The following is a 16,308-nucleotide window of genomic DNA, read 5'->3' on the forward strand; positions in this document are numbered from 1 at the left end:
ACTATTTTTTTAATTATTATTTTCACTAACATATAATTATAATATATAATCGTAGTAGTCGTATTGTGTGGGTAAAATAAGCAAATCTCTTGTTAATTTACTATTTTATTTCGTATTATTATTGCTATTGTTATTATTAATAATAGTATTGGTATCGTAGGTCTATAGATTTATAGCTAATTTGGTCGAATTCTAAGGACATTATAATTATTATAACACTGCATTCATTACTTATTATGTTCATTATTTATTTTTACCTGAGTTTCCGTCCTCAGGTCAGTTTCTGATGCCAGACTTTACACCATATTCTTGGCCTTGACGGCTTCTTTTTTAATATATGTTGTCTCACTTATCATCTTCATCATCATCATCATCATCATCATCATCATCATCATACTAGCAGTACAACAGAGAGCTCCTAACACAACCATCATTGTCATGAATAAATTAAAAGCGCTCTGTGGTGTGAAACACCGACGAGAATCCAATCAGGCGGATTGATTTTTGTTCGTTAATTAATCCGATTAAGAAAGGTTCGTTAATTGCCAATGCTTACAAATGACAGCGTAATCGAAATATTTTAGTTTTTAGTTTTATTTCAATGTGTAAGGAGACGGTTTCCTGCAGGTTTCTAGGCAACAACCTCCTGACCTGTTATCTTCACGCGCACCTTCATTTGTCTGATTAACTTCTGTCCCAAATAGATAATTAAAATCATTTGACCAAAAATAATTTGCCTTCAGGAAATTATAACGCCGACAGAGACGCTTGAATTATTCTTATACTTTTCCTCACACATTTAAGGCAATCTAAGGTGCAGACATCTAATTTATTCTGACACTTTCTTTTATAATTTCGTATTTTTTGTGTTTTGTTTTTGTGTTTTTCCTCCAGTGTTTTCTGTCTTCTTTCTGTCTTTTCCTCTTTTTCCACCACACAGCCGCGCTGTTTGCACAAATGACGCCGGGTGCGTTCCTCATTCAAACAGACAGTCTGAACGAAATCGTACAAAAACCGCGTCCCAGCTGCAGGCACGTGACACGCTGAGGAAAAGATGAGCTCGTGCACGATGAATAGAAACGGTTCAAAAGAAGAACATTTCTTTCATTTATTTGGCTTGAATATTTTTATTTTTTTGAAGCGTGTAAATAGAGTTCATGTAAATATCAATCATGCATCTCTTTCTCTTTATACTTTCATGATGTACATTTACTCTTAAAACAACTAAACAATTATTAATGTTTCAGTTTTTTTTTGTTGTTTGATCCAACCCAGATGCATTCTTCTCTAAAATATTCCGCTGACTTGCTTGAATTTTTAAATGAGTGTGGGCCGGAGTTCTGTTTCAAATCACAAAAGCTCACTTTTTATAAATCGGTCAGCTCCCTGGATGTGAAATAAATACGAGTGTGTTATTCTTTTCTTTCTTAAAAAAGGTGGGGGTGATCGGTCACAGCACCGAGCCTACACACACACACACACACACACACACACACACACACACACACACACACACACACACACACACACACACACACACACACACACACTCCCCACTTACCTGTCGCACAAACGTGTTCTCAATAACTGCCCCGCATTTGCTCTGCAATCACAATCATGTTTTGACACAAAGCTTCAGGCACAAATAAAAAAATCCACATCAATTATTCACACCAGTCCTCTCAATTTGTTTCTATTTTAGGGATCAATAATTTAATTGTTCTTCGCGGCATTGTGGTGTGTTTTACTCATTCCTAGACCCCCCCAAGAAATGGGAAAATAGATAAAAAATGTTTATAAGTGATGCAGCGCAGGAGCTCTGCAGGCTTCAATAATTCAGCCTCCGCTGCAGCCGAATGTCGTTGCATGATGATGTGAAACCAAATGCACACCGTGTGTGTGTGTGTGTGTGCGTGTGTGTGTGCGTGCGTGTGTGTGTGTGAACATTTCTTTGAGTAAATATACGGTGCAATGCAATATGACGATGTTCACAACACGCTCTGGTGTTATTGTCCACTTCCTGCAGGACCAAGGTAGCCTTTAAAGTTGACAACATGGGGAAACTTTTCCCTCCTGATCTCAGAGAAAAACGGATTCAATATTTAATCACAGAGGCAAGTGACGAGGCTCCCGTTCACTTCGTGGTGTTTTGGTTGTGACATTTGTTTTGTGTGCACGTAAAGTAATTACATATTAAGCAAACATCAATTTTTCGTTGAGTTCTCACTGCATTTAGGCAGAAATTAATGAAAAATTAAATACATCCATTATGCTCCGAGTTTAATGGGAGCTCGTGGAGCAACAAATAAACGAAATGTTTATGTGAATGCACATCAAGTTTCCAAGCGTCTAATTGATTTAAAGACAATTGCCTAAATAAACTACGGAGGCCGCAGGTCACATGATGTGTCCTTCTCTTTCGACCAAAGTGGCAGCTTGGAGCTGAATGTCCTCTTATTCCAAAAACAACAACCCCGCTGACACTTTGGGTTTAACAGCCCTGCATGGTGAGAAATAAAAACTTTAAAATTGGGTTGCAACGCTCTTATTTTCAACCTCTAATGAGCCCTTGACGATGAAATAAAAATAGCTGCACGAGACTCGTAATGTCACCGAGCTGCCTCGCGACAACCTGCTCATATCACAAGCTTTTGTGTTTTTAGAAGTTGTTTAATACGCTCTTCCTCTGCCGCTATAGGCCTGCCTTTAAAGGAAAAGACAAGCGGAACAGCCTCAACCCCCGCGCGCGCACTGTCATCACCGTCACCATCATTATCATATTTAATAATATTGACGAATGAGCAGCGAGCAGCGGAGTGGCTCTCCGCAGACCGGCTGGTTCCATTTAATTCTCGCGTCGCATCCGCAGTAGAGCTGCCAGGTGTCTGATCCCCGTGCTGCGTTATAGAGGTGAGTCCAAGGTGTTTAAAAAATATATATAGTTTATTACTAATATTTCACTGTAAATGTAAAGTGGTGAAGAGTCAGTCGTTGTCTCTGAAGCAGCTTCTGGTTTAAGTGTAAACTGGTGAGTTGAGTATAAAGGCGTTAGTGATGCTTTGGCGTTGATTATCATAATATGCATTCTATGATATTGATCAAAGAGGAAAACACTCAGAAAAATCATGCAGGCCTCTGAATCGCTCGAGTCTATTTCCTGGAAAGCTCTCCACGCGTACGACTGGCGACGCACGCACGCCCCCCTACACACACCAACTCAAAGCTCCGTGACATCTGCAGCAGGCAGAGGCCACAGTGTTGCAGTTTTGTTGCTCAATTTGGTTGGCAGGCTCTCGTTTAAAAAAAAAAAAAAAAAGAGTGAGCTGCCTGTGTGCGTGCGCGCATGAAAGAAGTCCCTTGTCGCAGTTCGCGTGGCGTGAGGCCGCAGCAGAGACAGTGGCGCATGTAAATCAGAGGAGCCTCGGTGACTCGGCTGAGAGTCGAGGGCGAAATCAGTCAAATATCAAGAGTCGAATATGTTCTGCCGCGTTACAACAATATAAAACTCTCGTACAAGTGTTTCTGTTCACATGTTTGGACCCCCCCCCCCCCCCCCCCCCCCCACACACACACACTTTTTTAATGCAGCAAATCTGCATTTATTAAAACAAAGATTTGTTTTCCCAAAATATTTTCATTAATGAAACTGTTTCATTATAAATATTATGTTTGCACTCAGTAATCACTCCACGTCGTTTGACCCTCGCCGACTTCCTTATGTATTAGACACCGCGTGACATGTCAAGTCACAGGTCAAGGCTATATCGTGTGCGCGTGTTTGTGTGCGCGTGTGTCATACCACCTGTATGAGCACGAAGTATTTCTCTGTATATATTCATGTTCAGTATATACAAACACACGCACACATATGACAGACAATGCTCGTGCGTTTTGTGTGTGGAGGGGGGGGGGGGGGGCGTTGCATTGAGGGCATCTATCAATGTGTGAACGTATTAAAGGGGAGCTGATAAGTTCCTCCATGCTGCGTGAAGCACGAATAGTCTTTCTCCAAGTACCAACACGAGCTCTCTATCTCTGTCAAGGTCTCTCTGGTAGGCAGCTGCGCGCGGCACGCGGCCCAGAGAAGAAGATGTCAGCCAAGATAGGATTTAGAAAAGTATTACGCAACTGTTTGTGTTGAATGGGGAGCTCGTGGAGTCAAGAGTCAATTTACGAAAGCATCCCCGCGTGGGTGCATGCGTCCCCTCCGTGGGTCTGTTCAGACTCGCCTCTAAAAGTAAAATAAATAAAGAAGTTTTGACGGACACTTCTTTATCTCATTATGCGTCCGGACCACAAAATGCTTTCATGGGTCAGATTATTATTATTTTTTTTTTTGACGCCTCCTCTGCTCCCTCCCTCCGTTCCCTTCCCTCGCTCTCTTTGTCTCTCCTCCCTTCTCTCCTCCCTCTATCAGTCAGTGCGCCCGTTGGCACAGGAACGATTGAAAGTGACACACTGATTAGAAACCCGCTCCTTTTGCGCCGATAAATCCCGCTATTGCTGTAAAGTCAGACGCCAGTGTGCTTTTGCGTGTGTGTGTGAGTGTGTGCGTGTGTGTGTGTGTTTTTTTGGGGTTGCTTTCCGGTCAAGTCCGTGTTTTGTCCACCCGCGGCTGCGTTTTTGTTTATTTGTTGTTTTTGTTTGTAGTAGTTACGCTTTTTGTCTTTCTCCGAGGATGAAGCCATGAGTTCAGTGGAGGGCAGACTTGTGACAGAGAGACGCGCTTTGACAAAAGCGTGAAAGGTGAGGACGCGGAGAAAAAAGTCCATCGAAAATATCAAGTTTGTCGCGCGCGCGCTCGGATCCACGGCTCGAGGGCAGACGACAGAAGTCTCTTGTTCGCCTCTCCTTCCCGGCAGACGAGCATCCTCCGCGCACCTCTTTCACTCCGCTGCTTCACGCGCTGTCGTCGTCCCCCGCCTCACCCCTCACCCCCCACCCCCTCATCCTATTCCTTCCCTTCCTCCCCCACCACACCGCCACCAGTGAGTGACTTGTGGATCTCTGGTCCGGTTCTCCCTCCGCCCGAGTCCAGATTGTGCAGCGCGCTCCGCCGTGTGAACCACAGCCCAGCCCTGGATTCAATACTCCTGCTCAATGGACAGAGCCTCCTCAGCGGCCAGCAGCGCTACCGACACGCCGTAAACAGTGAGTAGTTCTGCGGACACTGAAGCTCCATCTGCTCCCCGCCAGGGATTTACAAATATGTGTATGTATATGTGAATTTATGATGACATTTAATATAAATCAGTTATTGAAAAAAATGATTCAGTATTAGTGCCACTGTTCGACTAATATAAAACGTTTGTGTTGCTTGTTAGTGTCCCTTTAGTTAATAATGAATTATTATAATTATTAGGATTTAATATTATTAAGTGCTTTTATTGGATATTATTAGTGTGATATTAACAAAACATCCGCCCAAACCGACTATTTTAATATCACAACAATAATAGTTATTATTAGCCAGTCGTTTCTACAATAACTTTGTTCAAGTGTCATGTTTAAGTATTGAATGTGCACGCGCATGATCAATTTCAGCTTCTTGGTACTGAAGCAAAAACAATTTCCTTTATATTAGTATTATTTTATTTACTAAATATAAGTTGTTTGGTGTTTTTAAATATGCACAAGTTGTGGATACGTCAATAAATTCCGATATAAGTTATTAAAGGACTCAACCAGTTTATGAATATTGAGAGTTAAATATTTATGGAGATGTTTTTCTCCTTTTACTTTTTTAAAAGCTATTTTGGAAGCTTGGCAATGAGTGTTTGGATTGAATACTCATATATGTCTGCGTGCGTGTGTGTGTGTGTGTACGTGTATTGGTTTGATAAGGTGAAAATAAATCGTTCCGGAAAATCAAGAAAAACGTCCCAACATCCCTTTGTGACTTTTTAACTTTTAAGAGAAATAATTAATTAAACGGTTATACTGCGAGAGGTGTTACTGGTTAACACAGAGTTTAAATAACAGCACTAGTTTGGTTTCTAAGTTCTTCTTCTTCTTCTTCTCCTCCTCCTCTTCTTCAAACCGCTTCAAGCTGCCGGTAAACGGGACAGGTGATGAATAAAACATACCGAGGGAGACCGAGAGATGTCGAACACGCTGCGGCTGTTTTTTTTTCTCGGGCCAGCTACACGGGCCTTTTAACCTCTGCAGCACATGGGACATACGGAGCAAAGACACCTTCAGAGGAAAGTGTGTGTGTGTGTGTTTGTATGTGTGTGTGTGTGTGTGTGTGTGTTTGTGTGTGGGTGGGTGGGGGGGTCAGAAACACTGTGAGAAATATGAGCATCACAAAGCTTTAGGGCTGACTCGGAAGTTTGGGCCTCCGGTCTCCTCTGAAACTGAAGCCAAATGAGAAACAGTCCCGCTGCGGAGCGTCACGTCAGAAGCAATCCGTTGTCCGGAGGAACCAAACGCACGGTGTCGTGCGGGCCTGAGCAGGACAGACGAAACTAATTACATTATCTTCTTCTTCTTCTTCTTCTTCTTCTTCTTCTTCTTCTTCTTCTAATTGTTTAAATCTCATTAGCAGCAGCTACTTTTAGCCCCAAAACGATCTCTCTGACCTTTAGAAAAAAGAAAACAGCAGGCTTACTCTTCTCCAAAATACACACACACGCGTGCACACGCACACGCACACAATAACGCACGCCAGGAACCCAAACTGCGTAAATGCTTAGTCTTTTTTTCAATGCGTGTGAAACGTCAACTTCTGAGCAGGTAACGTGCGCGCGGAGAACGTGTGTAATCTAGATTATTAATTTAGAGCAGAAATGCAACGTTTTATTTATTTTTATTTGACGCACATCAGTGATGTGAAATATGAGCGTTTCTCGTCCGTCACGTTCGAGAAATAACACAAAGAAGTGAACCGCGAGGAGAAACGGATTCGTTTCAGCTGCTCTGATGGGAGACTTCGTGCGGCCGCATGCGGGTTCTGGCCTGTCTGGTTAAAGTTCGCTCACATGTTTAAAAAAAGTTGCGCAGACTCTGTCGTGATGCGGAAGAGGAGGAGGGGGGGGGGGGGGGGGAGGGGGGGGGGGGGGGGGGGGGGGGGGATAGTATGGAACCATATTTCCTTTGGCTCTCACTGAGATGCAAAGGCTTCAGTGTGTGAAGCTTTGAGCCTTTTTTGTTTTTATTCTGCTGCAAAGATGTGCACATTGTTTATGGTCTGCAATTTCATGCTTAGGAAGATGCATTTTATTTTTTTATATAGCTGAAATGATTAATTATATTATTTTCTAAATTCGTAAAGGTCAATGCCACTTTATCGTCTGATCATACACAAATAAATAAAAAATAACCCAACGATTAAACAAACCCCAATGAAGATTTCCACCAATAAATAATGAATCTAACTTTAACTCCCTAGTTTTTTTTAGTATTTCCGTCCCCCTCCCTCTCCCTTCTTCCTGTGTGAACTGGACTATCTGTTCACACGTAATATGGGTGTGTCCGCGCTATTAAACTGCAGATTAGATAGTGGAGGAGCTCAGTGGGCGCTAATGATGCTCCTCTCTCCAGCTGTGGGCGTTGCTCGCTGATCTCTGATGTCTCCCCTTCAGCCTGCTGCGGATTTCCTGATGGTCGACGATAAAATAAAGTCTTTTTTTCTTTTTGACTCTGCCAAGTGAACGCGGAGACCTGAGCTCTCTGTTATTCCCACTCTGGTGAGGCTGGTGTGAGCTGTGGTAGATGGGTTTGGCTGTGTGTGTGTGCGCTCACCAGGACCACGTCGTGATGCAACGCAGCTTCAAAGCATCACAAAAGTTGCACTGGACTGAAGCTTATGACGCTATTTTGTCCACACACACACACACACACAAACACACACACACACACACACACACCCCTGTGCTGTATACACGCACATGTGTTTGCTTCACACACTTATTCGTCCCTGCTGTGTGTTTGTATTCTAAGTCAGTGTGTGGTCCCTGTAAGTGTTAAAGCAGAGAGTCTGTGTAGCATGCTGGCTGTGGTTTGTGTGGCTTAGTGTGTGTATGTGTGTGTGTGTGTGTGTGTGTGTGTGTGTGTGTGAATGAGCGTGTTTTAAGCATGCATCCTCTAGCTGGAAGGGCGAGGCTATAAACGCTCCCTGTTAACTCTTCATACCGTATTATCAAATGAGATGTTTACGAGGGAGCCAAACATGTTCGCCAGAAGGCCTTTCGTCTCGCCCCCTTATTTGTGTGTGTGTGTGTGTGTGTGAGAGCCCGAGGACCCCCTCCTCCCCAAGCTACAAAATAGTTGTGACTGCCTGTGTGTTTGTCATAAAGGTCTGTCTTCCCCTCACACCAACTCTCCCCACATCACAGCAACACATCTGATGGCCATAAACGGCAAATTCCACAATAATGTAACCTTCCCAAACAGCAATCATTTCTCATAAACAGCCACATGAAAAAAGAAAAAACCTCTTCCCCATTTTCTTTTTTGAGGCGTTTAAAAAACGTTTTGTTTGTTTGTTTGTGCTTCCTCCAAGTAGCTCTGTCTCCTAACAATGATGTTCCCATCATGCAACAAAGCGGCGTTGTGAATTACGCTTCAAGGGGAAACGTGTTTTGTCTGTGTGAACCAAGTACTTTAGTTGCCTTAACCAAGTATTTAGTTGCATTTATGTTTTGTTGACATTTTAGTCCTTTTAAGCCGAACTATGGTGCTTTTCAACTAAACCTAACTAAGTTTTGTTGCCTAAACAAAATACTTCTGTTCAATTTTTTGGTTTGTTTCAATTAATTTTAAGGTCAAACCATGATTTTTTTATTTAACCAAACCAAGTAGTTTTGTTTCTTAAACCACCTTTTTTTGTTGTGTTTTTGGTTGTTTTAATTCATTTGAAGCCAAATCGCATTTTTTTTTACCGAGCAGGTAGACCTAACTAAGTAGTTTGTTATCATTCTTTTGTTGCCATCTGAGAAAATACGTTCCTCTCCAAACGTAACTGAAAGTGCAGTTGAGCAGTGTGGGAACATCATTTTGCAGGACACCGGTTTGCCACCTCACTGGTCTCCCTGTCTCCTCCCTGTGCATACATACATACATGCGTAGGTTCAGTTTGACAGCAGGGCTTTTAATATCGCTCTCCCCCCTCCCCTCCTCCTCCTCCTCCTGCCTTCTTTTATCTGTGCTGTAGAGCCAAGCATTAACCAATAGCTTGATAACCCTGCTATAAAAGTGTATCATCGTACGGGAAGAAGGTATTTTCCTACAGAGGTGACGCCTCTCCGCCATTCTCCCCCTGCTATCAGAGCTAATAATGCCCTCGTAGGTCTCTCTCTTTCTCTCTCTCGCTCCGTCTGCTTTGCATGTCGAAGGCTCAACCCTTCGTCAGCACACACAGTATCTTAATGGTAAAAGAGACACCAGGACATGCAGCTCTGAGAGGTCAGTTGTGTTTCTTCCTCACACTTTGAGAGACGTTGGTTTCATACGTGCACACGTTGAACATCTTCTCCTGCTGTCTGGGCTGATTGCCTTCGCTAAAAACATCCAAAAATACACATTTAGTTGTTTATTTGACCATATTGTCTATTTGTGTCTGTAGATTTCTCTTAAATTCACCAAAAGTTACCATTAGATAATCATTAAAATATCTCTAATTTAACAAAACATCTCTCTAAAGGCTGTTTTCTCTAACTGAGTTTGTTCTCAGACTCTGATCCAGAAATCTTCACCACAGCATCTCTTTCATTCCTCTCTATATTCTATATATTTTCTACTAAGAACATGTATTTCTTTATGTATGTTGACAGTATTATCTGAATTATGAAGACAGATAAAATAAACTCCCTTTGTAAAAAAACATTGAATCTAATACATCAACAATATGAAACAACAATTTTGAGCCCGGCTTTATCCAACGTTGAGATTCCTGCTCTGAAAGTGTGTTAAAGAATTCGCACATAATGAGAAAATGCCTCATTTGCACATTTAAACATAAACTTGTCATACAAAAAAAAGAACTGCCTCAATGTAACGAATCAATGGGAAAGTTTCATGGTGGTTTCTATGAGTTCCACCTGAGTGTCTCCCTTTTTAAATGACGGATGGGTTGAAGAAAAGCAGCCGTAGTCTCTCCAATGAACACGACTACCAATCAGTCTTGATTTGTGGAGTTTAGACTGGCTTTGAATTACACGTTAGCCTCCGTTTGTGTGTGTTTACATCTTTGAGCCCGACGAGTTGTTTATAGGTGTGTTTGTTGTCGTGTCCCGCTCTTCCATTTTCTCTGGGTGTGTCTGCATTTTTCTTGTCTTTGGCCCCTCGCTGTGTATTTGTTATGTCTGGAACGTGTAATAATGTGGAACTCGATCGCAGAGGTCGTCCCAGTATCGGACTCACAAAGCGGCTCGAACGCAGCGGAGTTGGAGTTTTAGTCTTCTATGAATCTGTCCGCCTCCGAGCGGCAGATACACCAGATAAATTCACTTTATTTGTTATTTTTATTGATTAACAGGGTTTTAAAGGAAGGTGTGGCAGTTGACCGGAGAGGCAATAAATTGGGAAATGTGTCATGAACCCTCTCCTTATCCAAAAGACATTACATTTGTTACCCAGTCTCCATAGCAGATAATCAACAGCTCCCCTTATCGCGGCTTTATTAACAGCCTCAACTATCGCACACCTTATCAAACAATGCGCCTCGGATGGATTTTGGATGAACATGATAACGATCTCGCCGGTTTGAAGGCTGATTCTATTCAACACAACGTGCTACGCGCCGGCGCTGATGCAAGGCTGTTGCTCAACACGCCCGTAATAATTGCATAAAATAGATTAGCGTTTATCAGTCTGTGGGAAAGGCCACGCTATTGTTTACATGATGGGTATGAAAACAGGCAGAAAGAAACAATGAGACAAAGTAATCGGAGGTCAGAGAGTGTGCAGTGGGTTTTCAATCAATGAATCAATCAGAATAAATATAGAATGCTTTATGGACATGATGTTGGTGGATATGACGATATATGTGGTGCAAACGTAGCGCAGTGGGGATATTAACAGTATTTAAACAGGATTTACCTGACACTCTACTTACGATTCATCTGTTTCATATACATTATGTCATTATATACCTTTTACACGGCACAGTATAAACAAATCTGCATACTTAAACTCACAAAACTATACGTCACAGAGGGCTTTACTGCTGAAATGATGAGAAGTAAAAGTACAAATAAATAACAGTCCTGCAGTTAAAATCCAACTTATTATTATCAGCTAAATGTACTTAAAGTATCAAAAGTAAAGTTAGCCAGTGTCTGTTTAGACATTAAATATAACAATATTAGTGGAGCTGCGGTTAATTACTTTCACTATCGATTCATCTGTCAAATATCTATGAAATCTTCAACAATTGTGAAAGAAGGTTTAGAACAAAACAAACCTGAAAGTTATTCAGTTCACTTTGAACAGTTGGAACTGTGAAATATTTGAGTAATGACTTAAATAATAATTATAACTTTTAATTTTACGGACAGTTTTCTGCTCTAATTACGTCGTCGTTCGAGCCGCATGTCGTTGGCGGTTGAGCTAGTTTTCCTTTAAATACAGTTTAGTCCAGTGGTTCCCAACCTGTGGTGTCGGCCCCTTCCAAAAGGTCACCAGATGAATCTGAGGGGTCGTGAGGTGTTTAATGGGAGAGGAAATCTGTATCATGTTTAGAAACCAGTGGTTTCATCTTTAACAATGTGTTGCATTTCATTTGAGTTTCGTCATCTGAAATGTATGTAAATGAAGTAACTAAAGCTCTCAAATATACGTCTTTCTTTCTAAAGTGCAGTGGAGTAGCATTAAATGGAAATACGCAAGTAAAGGTTCAGTATCTCAGAATAACGCATTTTAGGCCTTTTGTCATTTTACGCAGTTGAATGGCCGCAGTTAGGTTTTTGGAAAAACATCATTACTTAAAATAAGTATGTAAATTGTAAACTAAGTCAATTGTAAATTGTAAACTAAGTAACGTAAGTAGAAAAAACACATCACAAACATCTGTAACGTAACTTCTAAATAACTCGACAACAACACTTTGAGACACAAACAACCGTCTCCTGCTTTAAAGTCCTGTGTTTGTACCACATCACGAGCTATGAGTGGAGGATGCAGCCATTGCAGACTACGAGTAAGACGACACACAAAAAGATAGAATGGCCTTGCAACGTTTGCCAGGCAACCACCGAAAGAGTGCCAACGATGAGCGCTAGGAATTCAGCAAAAAACCAAGTCACCACGATGACAAAAAAGCGAGAATAATGTTGGAGTTTAATTTCTTATTTTCACCAGGAGACTTTCAGGGCGCTCGGCAACGCACAACCGCCAAATACAGTAATAACCTAAAAATATGCTTCCTGTTGCCGCACGACGTGGTGGAACTTGTTATTATCTCGAGGGGGTGGCTTCACGTGAGCGAGGGAAGCGCGATTATCATCCTTCCTCTCTTGGGTCAAATACCAAATGAAATGAAATTGAAGCAGGATGTGTTCAGAGATTAAATGCTGCTGGGAAACTGAGCATCTGTTATAAAGTGTGCGTGTGTCCCAGGTTAGATGGTAAGATGTCGGCAAAGGTCTCGATAGGGATCGTCGTGAGTAGCGGGGGAGCTGCAGCAGGTTAGGACCTGCCACTGGTGAAGGCAGATTCTCTCGCAGGATTATTGTTAAATAAGAAATGAATTGTCACTTCCTCTTGAAGTTTCTACAAGGCAGGTAAAGTTCCAAAGCTCGGTTGTCCATTGCTGCCAGAGGACTCCCTTCAGAGTCGTGCGTTACATCCCGTTGTTCTTTATTGTAGCTGCGACATCGTTAGCAGTTAGATTTAATTGCAAAGCCTCCCACTTTCTCAACGAGCCTCACATTGTGAATTATAGCGACCACTGTGCTCGCATTTAAAACCCGTTGCTTTGCAGCTCTTTGAACTTGTTTTCTTTCTTTAAAAAAATAATAAATATATATTATTATGAAACTCTGCCACTTGCATTTCTTTTGGCCTCTTTGCCGCCCGCACTTTTTAATCACGCCAAAGCTAATGTTTTTAATTCATTATTCATTTTGAAAGTTTGCACAAGAGGTTTTTCCCCCTCCGTCTGTGGTGGTGCTGTTGTTGCAGTTGTGGAGAAAGAGTCGGTATAGAAGGTAGAGACGGAGAGACGGCACCACACGAAACATCGTCTTTTGTTCCGAGTTACGACAGCCGCGGCAGTAAAAAGCTGCAGAAAATATTTTAAAAGCGAGAGGGGTGGGAGGGAAATGCAGTTTCTAATCAAGCGCTGTGGAAAATAGCACTCTCAAACAATAACCATGGATTCTCCCTCATTTGTTCTCGTGGATTGCTGGCCAATGTCACTCAGTACAGAACCCTCTGTGTTTTTCCACTCCCAAATCTGCTCGCTAACTTGATTTTCATACTTTCTCTCTTCATCATTTCTGTTTTAATTTTTCCGCGGACAGTTTTCGAATATCTCTCTCTCACTCTCTCTCTCTCTCTCTCCACTGAGGGTCACACATGCTCGCAGATATTGTCCAGGGAACTCGTATGTAAATAAAAGTCGTCCATTTGGCCCGAGCAAGCTGGCCTTCCCCCCCCCCGGCCTGGCAGCGTTTCTAATGGCATTATCCTATAATAGACGTTTTGGCTGGCGCTCATGGATGTGTAGACGTCTTCGTACATATTGAACACAAACGTCTAGTTTACACTCCCAACAAACACTGGAAACGGACTGTCTCTCTCTCTCCATCGTCTTCTTCGGTCTCCATTTGTCTCCGCTTCTATTCTTTAATTAAAGGATGTTATTCTAAACTTCAACAAATTCCATGAAGACCAAAGCCATCGGTGTCTTAGTTCAGTTCTGAATATTTGTTATAACTTTCATGTCTGTGGCTCCAAGTGCGTCACTCGTACAAATTTAAATTAAATAAAAAAGGGTAATTTCTTTCGGAAAACAGCATTATTTTTAGCAAATGATTTCAGCTGTGTTTGAATTAACTTTTACAGTTCATCATTGTTTTGGGGCTTTTCATGGGATTTGTTGACAATAATACAAAATTAAAGAAGAATATCCCCAATTTTGATAGTCTTATCGATTTTAACAATTTCTACCCTTCAATGTTTTGCAGACTCGTTCTCTCTGGCTGGAGCTCCTCTGGGGATCTGGAGGAGGATGGAGCGAGGAGGGGAGAGTCCCATCACCCAGGACAGTCCTGAGCGGAGGGGAGGCAGTCCGGACCTCAGCGGCCTCGCGCCGCCGGGGAAGAAAGGCCGTCTGGAGCTCAATGGGAGCCCCACTGGGCCCCGGATACGCCACAACGGAGCCCCTCTGAGGCCCCTCGGAGGTGAGCAACATGTTCATAAAGAGAGGCTTTGCTTCCATCATGTTTTCTACATGGTTTTCCATCATTTGAGGTTATGGCTGTCACCTCGTTGCACCCTCTTCTTCTGCAACGGTCTCAGGGCTCCCAACTAGGGATGCACAAATCCTACTATTGTAGTCCCGAAAGCGATACCTGGGCTTTGGGCATCGGGCCGATATTGAATACCGATCAGCAGCATTTAATCAATAGGCCGTTTGAGTCACTGTGAAGGAGAGACTGGGATCACTTCTTTTATGAGTCAGGCAACATCGGGCTTGACTTAAACATTGCTTTCATTACTTAATGTACAAAATAAATAAGATGTTAAAGTACGGAATTGTAATTTATTAAAAATAATGGCCTATTGCCAATTAAATTTGATATCCGTATTGGTGCATCTCTACGACAAACTGGAGAACTACCACCAACGATTCCTGATATTCACTTCGCAGCAGTCAAAGAGCTGCATTCACATTTTATTTTGCAGATTCTCTGGAAACTTGGTCAAAATGTGAGCAAATGATAGATTTCAACTTGTTTCATAAAAAGTTAATCGATACCTTCTCCTAAAATGTGGCTTACGACAGAAAAATCTAATATATCAAATGAAAAATCGTGTACCCTTTACAACAAGGATTCACTCTGAGGTTTTTTTCGAGCACCGAACCCAGAGACGTCCTTCGGGCCACGTCTCGCTGCCGCGAGTGGCGTTTGGCTCGGTGCGCTGTGTCGTCGTGTGGCAGAACCCGAGCTGTTTCTGCACCGTTAATCTATAAGCCTGGGGGGACCTGTATAATACCGGCCCACCAAATAAAGCAGATTGCTCCATATAAACAAGATTTATTCAACTCACTCTGGTTTATCGATTCCTGCATTCACTGTGTGTGTGTGTGTGTGTGTGTTTGTGTGTGTGCGTGCGCACACTTAACCCCTCTATCTGGGTGTATAGTTTGAAGACATGTCTTGACATATTCCTTTTAATTTATCTTACATTTCTTTTATAATTTCTACACGGTTTGACAGAATCATAAATATATTTATATAATTGTTCTGACTCGAACATTCAATCATGCACTGATCTGCACCATGACATCAAACGGAAATATTCTAAACATTATATGCAGCGTTTTATATGATTTCGTCCTAAAAAAATCATACTTGAATGCTTCTGCAAAACTCCGGGATCCTTTCTAGACAACGATACATTTCTGTGGGTTGGATGCACATTATGAGTTTGCAAGAGGTTCACAAATCAATGTGGAGCTCAGATTTGACCACAGTACGATGAGGAGGAGGAGAAGCAGCAGCAATGTGTTGACGTGAGAGAATGAATGTTTTAAATGCAAAAAAGAAAACATTTCTGTGTGAGAAAAGTCGAGTAAGGAGGAATGGGGAAGGGGGAAGGAGGAAGGGGGTTCCTGCGCTCAGGGGATGGTTGCTCTGTAATAATGACGGGTTGTCTTTGAAGACAGGAAACTTGACGTGTCTCCTCCAAACCACACTTCTGCCACGAGGAGGGGGCCACACACACACACACGGCTCAGTGTCAAAGACACACACACACACACACACACACCATATGTCCACACTCCCGAACGTCTACGCTGTGACACTCACACCCAGAAAAAGCTGCCAAAACACACACACACACGCACACGCACACACACGCATCTTATTTTAATATCCCCATTCACTCACCCCCATACATATTAGAGGGATTAGAGGTTTTGAGGCAACATCACATCATCCAAACCAGATCACACAGTCAGCGAGCAAATCACAGGACACTGGATTTAAGAGAAGACAGACTGAGTTGGAGAGGGAGGGTCGAGCGAGATAGGGCTGGAGGAGTGGGGGGAGCACTGGTCGGAGGGAGCTGCTCTGTGTTGACAGTTATATTTCCCTGTTGGGGGAAATTCACTTACTTGAATTGGCACAGTGCTCC

The 16,308-nt window shown here is 42.4% G+C and overlaps 1 protein-coding gene across 3 annotated transcripts in view; it reads left to right on the forward strand.

The window, feature by feature from the left end:
* The first annotated feature begins 4,442 nt into the window (after positions 1–4,442).
* Positions 4,443–16,308, forward strand: part of satb2 (SATB homeobox 2) — a 43,027-nt gene continuing 31,161 nt past the window's right edge. For all 3 annotated transcript variants that reach the window (XM_034562210.1, XM_034562212.1, XM_034562213.1), the window contains exons 1-2: positions 4,443–5,151; positions 14,130–14,345. In XM_034562210.1, coding sequence (XP_034418101.1) covers positions 14,174–14,345 — 172 coding nt within the window. In that variant the 5' untranslated portion in view covers positions 4,443–5,151; positions 14,130–14,173. The remainder of the gene's footprint in view (positions 5,152–14,129; positions 14,346–16,308) is intronic.

This window comes from Cyclopterus lumpus, chromosome 21 (assembly GCF_009769545.1).
Source record: "Cyclopterus lumpus isolate fCycLum1 chromosome 21, fCycLum1.pri, whole genome shotgun sequence".
Lineage (NCBI taxonomy): Eukaryota > Metazoa > Chordata > Actinopteri > Perciformes > Cyclopteridae > Cyclopterus > Cyclopterus lumpus.